We start from the raw sequence: 16,299 nt of genomic DNA, 5'->3' as shown, positions 1-16,299 counted from the left end.
AAAATCGGAATCATTTTAATTATATTATTTTGGCTTTTTACTCTTGTTAATTCTTAGTACAGTACAAATGTGGGGGTAAATGCTTATTCTTTACTTTTATTGTTTATGTCTTATTGATATTGTTTTTATCAGTTGTGTATTTCTTTTTTCCTAATCATAAGTTCCCTCAGTCCAAACCATGTTTTTCATGTGTTTTTCTACCCGTTCATCCTCTGCATTTCTAAATATAGTAAGCAGAAGTCACTAAGTGTGCGCTTATATCTACTTTAGTAATAGTTTCTTCAAGTACCATATTTATAGTGATTTTCAGTGTAATTTTCTTACACATATCATTGTTGACACAATCCTCACCCCTGTGATCATCACCATCATCATCATCGTCTCTGCACATTCCCCCATTTCTCAGCATTGTTTTGTCTATTTGTATCAAATGCAAGCTTTCTTTAATGTGACACTTTGTGATGATATTTAAAGCATTCTAAGCATGTTCGTTATTCTTCAGTGGTTTGAAGAATGCAATGGAGAATGCGTCAAAAATGGCAATCAAGCATGTAACCAAATGACATTTGTCCGTAGATGTTTGTATCTTCAGCTGTCTGTTATATTCACTCTGTTTGTCACTGTATATATTCATTTGTGTGTACAAAGCATTAAAAGGTAAACTCAACCCAAATCAATGTAAGAAAAAAATCCAATATGTAATTTTATACACACACACATATATATATATATATATATATATATACACAACAAAGTGAACAAAATAATACTCAAATCAGGATTCAGACTAGTTATCCTGCTGAAAATGGCATACGTTTAAATCATTTCAAATTTGAATTAAAACAAATCAAGCCTTTTGCAAAATGACAGAACACATAAGAACTTTGTTTCTTAAACTAAAACACAATATATTTGGGTTGATTTTAACCTAAAGTGTTACTTTATCAAATTATATTTAATGTGTTTGTTACAATGTCTATAATCTATAATGTCTTAATTTAAGTGACTATTTCATCCATAATAGTTCCAGTACATACACTTTTTTACTTATTATTATCTAAAAAGGTCATAAAAATATCAATGCTTATGACTGATGAAATAGTCAAGCACAAGGTTTACAGTAAAGGCTTGTGAAAGACTTTACCATGACAAAAAAATATGCCATTTCAAATGTCTGACCTATCTTTTCCTTTCTCTATCTTTCTTTAGGATTCCAATAAATCAAGTACACAGAGTTTAAGTGACACTGGATACTCTTCAGATGGGATCTCAAGTTCTCTTGGGGAAATTACAGGCCAGATCCGAGAGGAAGGAATCAAACTGAGTGAAAGAGGTGCTTCCATTCCTTCAGAAATCACCAAGCTGGAGAGCTCAATGAGGCCTCTTTTGGAGTCAAAAACTGCCTCGGATCATAAGCACAGGCCACATTCATTGTCAGTTGGACAAGACCGGGAATACAGTCCTGAGGATGATGCAGCAAGGGATGAATCAGAAGACGACCTCAGCTGTAAGCTTCGCCATGATTATGTGGAGGACAGCAGTGAAAGTGGTCTCTCACCTTTGCCAATAAGACAAAAGAAGTCACATAAGGATTTAGCTGATGAAGACTTCATGAGGAAACAAATTATGGAAATGAGTGCTGATGAAGAAGAGTTGGAGGAATATGGAAACCAGAAAACTAAAAAGGGGCATAAAACCAGTGGAGATGCAAACAAAGAGAGACGACGACTCTCTCACCATTCCAATAGTTTTGAGGATGACACCAAGGTATCAGACGGTGCATATAAAGCAACTGAAGAGGAAGATGTTGTGATGGCTGGAGGCCTTAGACGCTTTAAGACCATTGAGCTGAATAATACTAACAGCTATAATCGAGACATAGAGCTTAGTACTGATCATGACCTAAGAGAGCCAGAGCTAGAGATGGAAAGTCTGACTGGTTCTCCAGAGGAGCGGTCCAAAGGGGAATATTCATCCACTATGCCTGCTACCACTCCCAGCTACACTTCTGGAACTTCCCCCACATCAGTATCATCCATGGAGGATGACAGTGACAGCAGCCCTAGCCGTAGGGCCAGACTAGAAGAGGCAAAGCAACAAAGAAAGGCTCGACATCGTTCCCATGGGCCACTGCTGCCAACTATAGAAGACTCATCTGAGGAGGATGAGCTCAGAGAAGAGGAAGAATTACTGCGAGAACAAGAACAGATGAGAGATCTGGAGCAACAGAGGATACGAAGTACTGCTCGAAAAACAAAAAGGGATAAAGAGGAGCTACGGGCACAGAGACGCAGGGAAAGATCCAAAACTCCCCCCAGTAATCTCTCACCTATTGAGGATGCATCTCCAACAGAAGAGCTAAGACAGGCTGCAGAGATGGAGGAGCTTCACAGATCATCATGTTCTGAATACTCACCTTCTGTGGACTCTGAGGCAGAGGGCTTTGAAATGATTGGTGGAAAGCTTTACAAATCAGGGAATGAATTTAACCTTCCAACCTTCACATCACTCTACTCACCTACAGAAAAGTCAACAGCAGTGTCACCATCTGATAAAACACTAAAAAGTGCAGAGGAGGTCTATGAGGAGATGATGAAGAAAGCACAGCTTATGCAGAGGCAAGGACATACAGTTAATCAGCCGAAAGGCGCTTCACAGCCTGACAGTAAACATCATCTTGAAACTGGAACTGCCCTCACACCTGGCTCAAGCCCAACACAGGTTTCTGCACCTTTGTCTTTCTCCACAACAGGATGTGATCCAAGAATCCCAGGAATTCATGCAGCACAGCATCTATCAAAGGAAACACAGAATAGGATGATGACACAGAGTGCCAAAATTGAAGGTGTGGTTGGAGTTGCCACATCAAAATCAGTCAATCAGACTGCCACAACTAGACAGGCTGGTAGCACTGTGTCTGCCAGCAGCAGAGCAAGCACTCAGAGGCCAGCACAGGCATCACCTGAACCTGGGGCATCTTCTCTAACCTCCAAGGTCTTTTCCCTTTTCAAAGGTCCCAGCCCACCAGTTTCTCCCACCACTTCCCCAGCACAAAGCCCTACGCATATGCCATCTGTACGACCACCTGGTGGTAGCGGTAGGCAGCTGCCACCCTTACCCAGTGGTTCCACATCAGCTACAACATCCCATGGAGGTCAGGTACCCCAAAGGGCAATTTCACCACGCCTTGCTCGACAGCATTCCTCTCAAGATTCACCAGTGATGGTAATAACACTAGGCTCTGAAAAAACTAGTCCTGCTAAGCCACTGACTGTTAATTCTTCCACCTCCCCTTTGTCATCACCAACGCAGGTTAGTTGTAAAACGTTATATAGCTCCCAGATACAATCTACAAGTTCCCCAACATCACTGAAAATGCTCCCATCACAACATTCTTCTGAACATGCTTCACAGATGGTTCAACATTTTGAAAATGTAACTGGCGGTATTGGCACAGGGGCCACAACAACACACAGTCGTGGATCAATGGAAAATATATCTCTATGTAAAATCTCAAATGTTGTGAATCAGGGCCAAACAAATCTAAGCAGTAATGTTGTGGATCTGAGAGCCCCAATGAGGCCTGCTCCAATCATAATGACAGATCAGGGGATGGACCTAACATCTCTTGCCTCTGACACAAGAAGATACTCTTTAGGAACAGAGCAGCCATCTGGTCGTCACACAGCAGTGCAACCTCTTATTATGAACCTCAATGCCCAAGAGCAACCTCATGTATCTGTATCTACACCAACCACAGTTAGTGTCACAGTTGCAGCATCAACATTTATGTCCTCATCCAAGCAGCCAGTAGTGTATGGAGATCCTTTGCAAAACCGTGTGGATCTGGGGCAGGGGGTTGGATCAGCTGTGTGTTTAACACAGAGTAAACCACAGATCAGTGACCCATCTATTCCCAAAATTGATGCCTGTCTGGAGAACCTAGGTATACAACAGCAACAATTGCAGTTACAGCAGCAGAAGCTCCTGCAACAGCAACAACTTCTTGAGCAGCAGCTCCAGCAACACCAACAGCAATCGTCTTTTGCTCGTTACAATTTAGCTAATCAGGTTCAGCCACTGCTCATGAAAAAAGACCTTGTAGTGAGCCAGCCAAACACTACCGTGTCTACAGTGACTGCTAGTGCCATACCTAGAGTATCCCCACTGGCTCCTCCATCTCTGTCTGGGGCACCCGTTTCTAATGTTCCCAATGAAATATATGGAGGAATTGCATTAGAGCTACAAAACAAGCCAACAGTAATAAACCTGTCCTCAGGTAAACCTCATGTTATGATGGTGCAACTTGATGAAAGTAACACATCACACGGGAGCACAGTGACTCAGCTGGTAAAGCAAGAGGAACCTCCTCCCTCTCCACAGATCTTGGATCTCACAGGACAGATCAAACCAGAAAACCAGGTTGCTTGTTGTGATGTTGTTTACAAATTGCCCTTTGCAGGTTCCTGTTCTGGGTCATTCAGTCAGAAGCCTGCTACAGTATCCTCAGATAAAAACCCTAACACTGAAACACCACAATCATCCCATCCTCCCCATCCACCAAACTTCAATGCCAGCCAACAAAAACAACACCCACCTCAAGTCACACAAGAAGTGAAAGAGGAAAATAAACCTTATCAACCACCCATAGTCCCCTTCGGAAGGATACAACCCTCAATGTCTGATAATAATCTCCCCTCCATGACTGATGCTGGTCACTACCCAAGCAATGTCCAGGGAGGTCTTGCAGTAGATCTTAGTAGCATGAGTCAGGCTTATGATGGTGGATATCTTGGTGTGGGAGCACAGTACGGATCTTACACAGACTTGCGTCACCAAGGAGACCTTCCTGGCCCCTCATTACCCCTTCGGCGATACGGCTCAATGTCAAATATCAATTCTGACTATGCCTTTAGTTCACGTGACATAACAGGATCACATGACCCCAATCTGGCACAGTACAGTGCAACCACTGCCAGAGAGATCAGTCGCATGTGTGCAGCACTAAACACAGTGGACCACTTTGGGAGCCGCTATGGAAGTAACCATGAACTGGTACCATATGGGGCTGGAAGGAATGCACCTTTAGGTAGGCTTAATCTCCAGCAAAGCTTAGCATCAATAAGAGCAAATCTACTGTATGGCCCAGATGGAAGACCAACAGCAAATGGCCAAACCCTAACTAACCTAATAAATGCCAGACAAGCAAGTATACGGGCCATGTACCCTGCTGCTATGAGGGGAGGTGATGGCATGATATATTCCACAATAAACACTCCTATAGCATCGACTTTGCCAATTACCACCCAGCCTGCCCCTGTAATGCGTCCTATGCCTAGAGGAATTTACAGACCATACCCTACTGGTGTAACAGCTGTACCACTGGCTAGTCTTACCAGGTTGCCTCAAGTAACTCCAAGGATGCCACTGTCCACACAGGGACAATATTCATATCCTCCTCCAAGCCAGTATTCTACTTCAGTTTCACCATCAGGGAGTGAGACTGCTACAAGTAGCTCACACCAGGAAAGTCCAGTGTATCTTGGAAAGCCTTTAACATCAGTTGCTCCCCAAACAACCATTCCTCCAGCCCAACCTGCAGCACACTTAAGTGCACAAAATCTACCACCACCTGGAATGCAAACCACAGCAGAGCAGCAGACAGACCATGCTCAGTGTGTTAGGTCTCTTTCTCAAGCCCAAAACCAACCACCAACTGCCCAACAAGTACAGTCTCAAATGCAGCCACAGCAGTTACCTGCTCAAACTGAACCTTTATCTTTGACTCAAACCCAAACTCAAGTTCAATCCATCAGTCAACCTCAACCATTAGGTCTGCCACAGGGCCAGCCACAAGGGACATCCCAAGTCACTGCCCTAGCACAGACTTCCAACCTCTCTCCTCCCATGGATGGACAGAAAGTTAAGGAGGATGAGAGACTAAGTCAGCAACAAGAGCATATGCTGCAGCTAGAGCGTGAGAGGGTTGAACTGGAGAAATTTAGGCAGCTGCGGCTACAAGAGGAGCTTGAAAGAGACCGTATGGAGCTCCAGCGACACAGAGAAAAAGAACAATTACTTGTTCAGCGTGAGATTCACGAACTTCAGTCAATCAAACAGCAGGTCCTACAGCAACAGCAAGCAGAGCGGGAGACACAGCTCATTATGCAAAGAGAACAACTGGCCCAGCAAAGAATGCAGCTTGAACAAATCCAGTCTCTTCAGCACCAACTCCAGCAGCAACTGGAGGAGCAGAAAAGGCAAAAGACAGCAGCAGTGGAGGCAGCAGCAGCTGTTGCTGCTGCAGAGGCAGCCGCAGCCTCTGCAGTAGTAGCAGCCGCAGCTACTACTGCCCAGAGTGCTATACAAGGGGTAGTTGGGGCTCCTCAAGGGTTCATTATCTGTGACCAGAGCGGTAGAGTAATTCAGCAAGATGGTCAGAGTGTTCAATTTTGGCAGGATGGAAAAGTAGTTCAAGCTGTGGTTACTGCTCGACCTATTCAGAGTTCTGCCTCTGAAATGTCTTTGAGGACTAGTGACAAACAGGCAGATTCCAAAATTATGAAAAAACAGAATTCCATGCCTCGGCTGAGGGATGGCTCAGAGGATGACTCTGTGAAAAGGATTACAGACAGCTGTGTGCAAACAGATGATGAAGATGGCGAGGACAGATTCATGAACAGGCGAAGGAGAACAAGGCGTATTGCAGACTGCAGTGTGCAGACTGATGAGGAGGACCAGGGAGAATGGGATCAGCAACCAGTGAGGCGCAGGCGATCACGTGTATCCAAGCACTCTGAATCCAGTGGTGAGACTAAATCAGAGGGCTCATCTAAAGTAGCTTCTTCAAGTATAGCTATTCAGACCACAAATGATTCATCATGTCAGACAGAGCCTGACCAGCTTGGCAGGGTTTCACCTGCAATCCACATAACCATGGCAGAGACCTCCAAGGTTGACCTATTACATTATATAGCTGCTCCTGAGAGGACCCATAAGGGAGAGAGTCTGGCCTGCCAGACAGAGCCAGAGTCTCATTCTCAGGGTGTGGTTGCACCTCAACTGAGTGTCCCTACCACTATCAGTCCATATTCCACAAGTCTGCATTTAGTAGGTGCAAATACATCAGATCCAGCCTCTCCTAGACTCCAAGGAGTTGCTAAGTTTGAGAGGAGGAAGCCAGACCCCCTAGAAATTGGCTACCAGCAACAACAAAGTGAATCTCGCCAGCCCCCCAAATCCCCCCAGGTGTTATACTCCCCTGTATCCCCATTGTCTCCTCATCGTATGCTGGAGACCACATTTGCCTCCCAGGAGAAACTCAACAAAGCACATGTTACACCCCAGCAGAAGGCCTTCACTACTGAATCACCCCAACGACACCAGTCTCTACCAAGACCCATAAAAAGTGTGCAGCGTTCCATGTCAGATCCAAAGCCTCTCAGCCCCACATCAGAGGACCCTGCCAAGAACAGGTTCTCACCATATCATCAGCAAGCTCTCTCCAACAGTCAGGTATGAAACTACCCTTTTTCATTATCAATAATATATACCACTTGTGTAAATCTTTACCAAACATTTAGTAGAGAAAATTGAAACATTTATTTCAAAATGTGTCTTTTAGTGAAATACATTTATGTCCAGAAACAGTGACCCCACAAAAAATCTACACTCTACACACACGAGAGTATGACAGTCCTCAAATCAAGTTTTTGAGGCTCCCTAAATACACAATTGTGTGTATTTTTATGAGATATTTATGAGTTGTTTGTTGGAATATAAATTGAGATAAAAAAAAAAGAGATAGCAGCTGGTCATGCCAGAAAATATTTTCCAATCATCCTTATTTATCTTATCTCCTGCCTTATCCATATCCATTTCTATCACCCATACCCCTATTGCCTCCCACCCCCCTCTCTCTCCCTCTCTCTCTCTCTCTCCTTCTCTAGCTTTATGTAATATCCTCTATATCTGGCACTGGCACACCCTTAAGAGTTGCTAGAGGGAGACACAATGTGGAGCAATCCTTATGGTGCTTTGCTATCTTCCTGACTGTTAGCAGCTGGTCAAAATAAATTAATTGCTTTGCACCAAAACTTAATTAGCAAACACAGAAATCAGATTTTTACACATTTATACCTTTTCATCTTAGTATTAGTGTTTCTGACATGGTCTCTTGCGGATGCTTAAAAAAATCACTGTGGATTGACCCAACACTATTACTATTTTGTAAGTATTTTAATTTGTCAGTAGCAGACTATTTCAGACCTATTTATTTGTATTGTAGTTATATGCATGCCTAGAACTAGGAATGAAGGGCAAATTAGTTTCTAAACCTTTATTTGAATTAAATTAAATTACATTAAATGTATATGGACTAAATGTACATTTAATGCAGGTACTGCTGATAAAATACAGCAATACCAGCACAAAATATTTATTAGGGTAAGCAAAGTATTTGTTCATTATTTTCTTTTAATTCTTATCATGGCATTGATGGATTCTACATTTAGAAAATGTTACAGACACTGGTTAGAGATAAATGTTCTAGTGTTTATCAGTTGTAGTTACATTATGAATACTATTTGTTTAGCATGACATTGGGCATGGTTAAATTGATTACTGGTTCCCCTTGCAGAATGATTAATAATTAGTAATAGAGGAGTTTAGGTTGACAACAATGATTTCTACACTTTTCCATGATTCATTAAAACAATACTAATACGTCAAAAAAAATGCCACCTAGTATTAGAAATAACATTTAATCAGTAAAATAAAATCAATATTATAAATTCAAACTGTTATTTGAACCGCTGATACATAAAGTAAGTGCATGGGTCAAATTTGCATATCAGGCTGCATAGCTCTTCACTTATATGTAGGGATGACTAAATTTCCCAACCCTGTGAGAGAGCCCACTATACTGTAATGAGTCTAATTTACATAAACACGTTCTGTTTATAGCTCAGTGTTTGCTGATGTATATCTGGCTCTCTTAGCAGATGGCCTCCCTGCAGCAGCAGCAGAACTCTCTGATGAGGAAAGTAAAGAGGACTCTCCCCAGCCCCCCTCCAGAGGAAACACCGCACCCCATTGTTACTCCAGCACAAATGTACAGCTCTCCTGGCATGCCACAGAGGGTCCTACCCAGACCCAACCAAGGTGTCACCAAGGCTGGCCTGCTGAGTGAACTGAAAGCTGTGGAACAAGAGTCGTCAAAGCTCCGTAAGCAGCAGGCTGAACTAGAGGAAGAAGAGAAAGAGATTGATGCCAAGCTGCGTTACTTGGAACTAGGCATCACCCAACGCAAGGAGACAATGGTGAAGGATAGGGAGAGAAGAGAGTTGGCTTACCTGAGGTGTATGGGTGATGCTCGTGACTATATGTCAGACAGTGAGCTCAATAATCTCAGGATGGCAGCTGCAACAGGAACCTTTGATGCTAATGGTCTACTGACAAGGCCCAGCACTGCACCACTGAGTCAGTTTACCAATGACTTCAATGTGGCCTCTCAGTATCCCTCATCCTCATCTTATATGTCTTATTCATACCCTCAAAGTCAACCATCAACACAGCAGCCAACCGCTGCTTACCAACAGATAGGCTTCCAACCTCCTCCTTACCCTCCATCTTCAGCTCCCCAGCCAGGAACTTTCCAGCCCCATCCCCCACCAGGCCCTGGCTACCAGAACCAGGGGACATATCCCTCCCGCATGTATGCCCAGTCCTCGTACCAGACAGACATGGGCATGCAGCAGCATAGTCAGCAGGGCTTTCATCAGCCTGGTCAACCCATGCCAGGCCAAAGTCTTCCCTACCCCAACCACAGCTCTTACCAACCTAGCCTCCCCTACCCGCCTCAGGCAGAGATCCTTTCAGTCCATCAAAGACCAAGACAAACGTCTCTAGCAGACCTTGAGCAAAAACTCCCCACCAATTATGAGGTCATCAGCAACCCAGCAGTGTCAGTAGCAACATCAGTTCCAGATACCAACTTTGGCAATGCAGTTTACAGCAATGCATATGGCCAATACCGCCCCCCCGAGCCTGGCCTGACTCACTCTGTTGACAGCCCCACCTCTGCTTATGCTGCAGATGGTCTCTACACCTCAAACCTGGAGCAAAATATTCCTAGGAACTATGTGATGATTGATGACATCAGTGAGTTGACAAAAGACAACACTAACCAACCCACTGATGCTTTAGGTCATCCTGTAGGACGGTATCGCACTGAGAATGGCCCTGCTCGTGGTAGTTCTTATGGTAGGCCTGAAGATGAGCCTGTAGATGCTTATGGCAGACCTACAGGCTCAGCAGGTTACCAAAGTGCAGTAGATAGCCGTGCCAGTACCACAGTGAGTGGAGGCTCTTCCTATTACTATGATGATTATAAACACACATCACGGAGCACCTCTAGTAGTCACAAACCCACATCCAAGAATCTTGCCCCTGCTGTAGTCTCCTCTAAACGTAGTAAGCACAGGAAGCAAGGAATGGAACAGAAGATTTCTAAATTCTCCCCTATTGAGGAAGCACGGGATGTGGAGTCTGACCTTGCCTCTTATACAATGACAACATCAACAGGAGGTAGCTGTACAGTTGTGTCCCGATCCAAGAAGCTTCAGGAAGATACTTATGGGATGAAGAAAAATGCATACGACCAGCAGAAATATTATGGCACCAGTCGGGAGGGTCTTGAGGAAGAGGACCGCATGTATAGCTCTGGAAGGTCCAGGTCTACTGGGTATGGTATGGACAAGATTTCCTCTAGAGATGCCACAGGCCACAGGAGTAAATCCTATGAAAGAGATGCAATGGAGCGATCTCAGAGAAGCAGTCGCAGTGGAAGGCCTCCAATGCGCAGCCAAAATTCAGAAGAGGAGAGCCCAATCAGTCCTGTTGGAATGCCTGTAGCAGAAGCACATGATGTGAGAAATCAGTATGGATCCAGCCACTCACTGCCAGATGTGCAGGACCACTTCAAGAAGGACCTGCCTAGGAGTCATGTCTATAAACCAGATGACCCTTATCTTGTAGATGACATGCAGTGTGCTGTTTCTGACAGTGAAGGTAACTGGTTCTAAATAATCTTTACTGAATTAAGCTGTTCCTCCAACCTTTTAAGTGTGCTGAAAAGAGACTGCATGCCAAGTGTTCACTTTTGAGAAGAGCACCATCGCTTTGTTTGTCTTTTTGTTTTTTTGTTTTTGTATGGACTGTTTCATTTTATAAATGAAGCCAAATATGCCTGTTCTACTTTTACATTTTGCATACATATTTTTTTGAGAGTATTTTTTTTGTTGCTGATGATGGAATCCTGTGCATGTGCATGGCTCTAGCATGAGGAGCATGTTTTCTCAATTATTTTGCATGGCTTCGATCTTCATACCTCTCCTCCAAACAGGTGAAACACGTGACTTATAATGTTTGTTTTGATTTTAAAAAAGCCTATCACCTTGGCCAAGAGGAAACTGACTGGTTTGAGAAGCCAAGGGAGGTCTGTGGTGATCGCTCACGACATCATGGAAGTGGAAGTCATTCATCCACGGGTAGGCGTGGTAAGCACACCTACCATGATTATGACGAACCTCCAGAGGAATACGGTCACCAAGATGAATACAGTCAACACCGCCACTCATCCTCTACACCGGCACGGGACCACCGTCACCATGGTGGCAGCTCTGGCAGACATGCCTCTTCTCGTCACTCCACAGAAGATCCTAGGTCCTCCCGATCTTCCAGGGCACACTCCAAAGACCCATCTGTTCGCTCTGATGGCAGAGGCTCCTCATCTGCACATAGAAGAACTGGTCCAGATTCCCGCTCTGCCCAGGGAAGCCCACGGAACTCAGGAGACTTCTCTCGTGACACATCCTCTGGTCATCATCATGGTACTGGAGGAAGGAGCCAGAGACCCCAAGGAGATCGCACAACCTCCAAGAGACAGGATCCCTCTGCAGCAGGAATGAAACCACAGCAACAGCAGCAACCACAGCAGCAGCCGCAGCAGCAGCAGCCGCAGCAGCAGCAGCAGGCCCTTCAGGGTGGTCAGCAGCGGCCAGGTAATCAGAGTCAATCTGGGAGACATCCAGGCACTGAACCACTTAATGGTACCCAACAAGCACAGCAGCAGAGCACACAACAGCAGCAACAACAGCAGCAGCAGCAGCAGCAACAACAACCACCGCAACACAGCCAGACCCTTCAGAGCAGCCAGCCAACCTCAACCACTACAGGAGCTGGACCTGCACATCAGCAGCCCAAACCTGGCCAAACCCAGCCTCAGGGACGCCAGCCAGGAGTCGGGTCTGCAGCTGGACAACTGGCTACCACAGCGGTTAGTAAACAATAGCCTTGTTTCTTCTTTCATTTAAATGTTGCAACATTTGAACATCCTGTTCAGTGTAATGTTTGATAATTGTGTGATATGTATGAGGACACAAAACTTGAGTTATTGTCACTGTTGAATTGCCCCATTAAACCTCCAAAAACAACAACAAATGTTGCAATCAGAAGCAACAATTGTATGATTGATGCTTTTGGTTTGTAAAATGACATCTCTCAATAACCTAGCTATGAATCGCTTTAATATTTAGAGTTGATAGTGGGTAGTAGGGTGTGCAAATCAAGAATTACACTGGAAAAACATAGAATGTGATGTGTGATTTTTGATTCTTAGATTATTAAATTCTTGTCAAATTTTGTCTGCAGGCAAAAATGGATGCTCCACCAGCAGCAGCAGCAGCAGCTACAGGAATGAAACCATTAGCAGGAGTTCCGACAGCACCTCAGCCTACCAAAATAGCTACACCTCCTCTAACTGGCATCGGTAAAGTCTCAATTTCACCATAACCTGTACCATGATCACAGAGGAATGATGATACATGTGGGCTGTGTTGATTATTTACAGGCTCCAAGGCCGCCCCTGTTGGAATTGGTAGCAAACCTGGGGGTATAGGCAGTGCGGCAGCAGGACAGGCACCTGCTGAGGGGGATAATGTCTTGACCAAAATCCTGCAAGGAGGGGCTGCAGAGCAGGCTGGAAAACTGGGAGACGGTACATTCATTAAATTGCACTACAGATTATATTTGGTTCTAGCAAATTATACACATTTCAGTTTGTAAAATGGATCAAACTAAAATATAAATAGTGGAATCCCTTTAATGGGCGTTGTTGTTTTCTCATTGTCTCTTTGTCCTCCCTTTTTGTCTTTTTTTAACAGCTTTGTCTGGCCTCGGGAAGAAGTTCACTTCATTTTGGTGAACTGTCTAGAGGGGTGTAAGTGAATTCAAGTTTTTGGCTCTAGTAATTAAAACTGTTCAGTCTTCAATGTTAGAAGAATTAATTTATTACACATTGAGATGAAACAATCTGCTTTGCAGCAGGAGTTAGAAATAGCTACAATGTTTGGTTTTAATTACTAACATATAACTGCACTCTTTTCAGGGTATGCACAGATGAAATAAGGATTGGTAACTTAGTACTTGAAAAACCTATGGAATGGCATTAATTCATTTCACATTATGGAGGAAGAGAAGTTACGGGTGCATCAGTGAGTATCTCATTAACTTGTCTTTATGTGTACTATTCAAAACGTTTGTGACACTTGTGGTGGATTAACTGTTTTGTTAGCTGGTTTATTAACATAGATTAGCACTGACCATGTTTGCACGAAGAGAAGGCTCAAGTGAAGTAATGCCTCATTAAATGCTGTGGTGCTGTATATTCAGGCTGATCTGCTGCATCTTTCCCTTATACCAATTTACTGAACAGAACTGGAATCAAAGGAAGCCTTGTCAGCACTGAATTCCCCAAACATGGACACAAGGATGAAGTGAATTAAACAAGATTGCTTTGTCAGCACTGTGTTAGGAGACCTAAGCAGTGGCCTGAGGAGGTCTGAAAGTAGATGGGTGCCTTGACAGAACACTAGTCCCAGGATGATGATCGTGGAGATGTCTGACACCTCAGTGGTATGTTATTCATACTCGTAACTTTTTTCCCCCTTTTATGTGTTGGTCTTTTTATTTGCTTCAGCACTTTATTTCCTTAGTGAGCTGCTGAAATTCACAGTCCACCTGGGCTTTGTCATGAAGGAGGTGAGAGGTTAAAGCCAACAATAGGAGAGGTCAGCACGAGTATGCTTTACTTTCTGACTCTATACACTTGCAATAATCTGGGCCAAGCACTCTGGGTTATAATTAGCCTGAGCAGGCTAATTGTGGCTCGGCTTTTAATGTCACACACACAAAGACACACAGGACAAGGGCACCAGCAGGGGCACAGAATTATGACTCATTGTCAACGTCACTTGTTACATGAAAAAAAAAAATGGAGCAGAACTATAGAATGAATAAAGCAGGTTTCACTTTATCTGTCAAAACACATGCTGTGGCTTCCATTTGATGAGGTTGTGGCTCATTTGATTGAAAGGCTTTTATTGAACTACTGGATTAGTATCGGTTGTCACTCGTCTCTGTGTCTTTATCCAGTGTGAGGATTTGGGGGCGAATGTGTAGATAAACCTGACTCAATGCTACTTTGAGTAGCAGGTCAATGTGCTCAGCCTTATGGATTACTGCTGATACAAGGAGAAGGGGGGTTGGCTTTCAGAGAGCTGGAGCATAAACACAGAAGGTCTCAGCCTGTGTCACCGTGCAGTGTGTGGTCATTGCAGAAGACGTGGAGCTGTCCTTAAGAATACTATTAGTATGTCTTCCTTTATTCCATGTTGAATTAGTCAGTGCAACATTTTATGTTATGTTTGTAATGGGACTATAAATTAACAATCATTTTATTCCCGTGAGCATTCACATCTTCACCGTATTTATTACAGGAGGACAACGGCGGTCAATAATGAGGATGCAGTGGAACGGAGGAGAGTGGGGGGAAGGAGGAATGCGAGTCCTGTTTCCCTTCTTCTCTAGTGAAGCTCTCCTGGGAATCGCATGACAGTAAAAGACCTGCTAAGTAAGGCACCTGGATATTATGGGAGAAATTCAGAGCGTATGGCCATTGCATGTGTCTTCTTTCAAACAATCCCATCCAGGAAGTGTCATAGCGCCCTCTACATGAATTTGAGTTGAACGCGACCTCCGCCTGAGGGCTGGCAAGGATATTTGATTCTGCGTTGATGCCTTCTGAGCCTTTTTGAGCAAATCATAATAGGGAAAGTAAGAAGACAGATTTCCATAGGTTTTCCTTGCTCCAAAGATACCAATCACAGCCCATAATGACACTGCATACCCTGAGAAAGACGAGGTGTAACACGGTAATGACAACCAACCTGACGACTCCAACACAATCCTCTGGTCTCTACAGTACATTCCAGTTTAGGGAATTTGACCCTTTCTCTGAATGTGTTTCTCTTTTTTGTTTTGTTTTGATGTCTACAGAATGAATTGTGAAAATGTGAACACAAGAATGCACGCACAAACAACAACAATAATAATAATAATAATAATAATAATAATGAAAAAAACAAAACTGAGTGAAAAAAGAAACCCATCTTTCACCACCAATGAGATGCCACTCATCATTAGCTGTAGATGTTCAGGAGAGAGGAAATGACTACCAGTGTGCCCACAAGTGTGAGATTCACACAAATGACAAGACCAAATTAAAAAAGTGGTCACGGCTCTTTATTTGCCATCGCAAAGCCATCGTTAGATTCAGTCCCAGAACCTTCTAGGACTTTTCTATTCTTTTTATTGTTTGTCTCATCTTTTTTTTTTTTTTTTATGTTTGCCTGATATTCATTGAATGGAAGAGCCTTATTCAGTATGTTTTACCTGTATACCTCATATGTTTTGAATTGTCCATATCACCATGTATTTCTTTTTACACAACTGTATATTGTATGTACATAAAACAAATCAGAGATCTAATGATGTAAATTTGTCCTTTGTGTATTTATGGAATCACTTTCTGGTGACTTCGTTTTGTTCTATGTTTTTCTTTGGTAAAACTATATTTTTTTTCACTTTGATTTGTTTTCGAATCAGTTTTCTTGCATCGGAATAATTTGCTTGTTGATTTTTTTTTTAAAAGCAATAGCATGCAGAAAATGGTATATATAGCACAATGGTATGAATATCGTTTAAAATAGTGACGGGGGAAATATCAAATATCACGTTCTGTTGATTAATACAATTTTACAAGAAGGTTTACAACCACAGTACCGTGTCGGGACAAGCATGCCTTTGTGCAAGTGCATAAGAACATGTGGACAGGTACAAACACACACACACACACACACTTTCACACCTTAGATACACTTCAAAGCCAAGGTTTAGTTC

General features: G+C 43.3%; 1 protein-coding gene across 4 annotated transcripts in view; it reads left to right on the top strand.

The window, feature by feature from the left end:
- The window catches only part of bsnb (bassoon (presynaptic cytomatrix protein) b), a 62,394-nt gene extending 46,984 nt beyond the window's left edge, over positions 1-15,410 (top strand). For 2 of the 4 annotated variants that reach the window (XM_044024305.1, XM_044024302.1), the window contains exons 5-13: positions 1,210-7,515; positions 9,000-11,070; positions 11,448-12,337; positions 12,712-12,829; positions 12,911-13,057; positions 13,224-13,279; positions 13,448-13,553; positions 13,775-13,974; positions 14,838-15,410. In XM_044024305.1, the coding sequence (XP_043880240.1) occupies positions 1,210-7,515; positions 9,000-11,070; positions 11,448-12,337; positions 12,712-12,829; positions 12,911-13,057; positions 13,224-13,264 (9,573 nt within the window). In that variant the 3' untranslated portion in view covers positions 13,265-13,279; positions 13,448-13,553; positions 13,775-13,974; positions 14,838-15,410. The remainder of the gene's footprint in view (positions 1-1,209; positions 7,516-8,999; positions 11,071-11,447; positions 12,338-12,711; positions 12,830-12,910; positions 13,058-13,223; positions 13,280-13,447; positions 13,554-13,774; positions 13,975-14,837) is intronic. The other 2 variants (XM_044024304.1, XM_044024303.1) reach the window with 2 other exon arrangements.
- Positions 15,411-16,299: the final 889 nt, after the last annotated feature.

The sequence above is a fragment of the Solea senegalensis genome, linkage group LG4, assembly GCF_019176455.1.
Source record: "Solea senegalensis isolate Sse05_10M linkage group LG4, IFAPA_SoseM_1, whole genome shotgun sequence".
NCBI classification, from domain to species: Eukaryota; Metazoa; Chordata; class Actinopteri; order Pleuronectiformes; family Soleidae; genus Solea; species Solea senegalensis.
The sequence above is the reverse complement of the archived record's forward strand: the minus strand, read 5'-3'. Positions and strand labels throughout refer to the sequence as shown.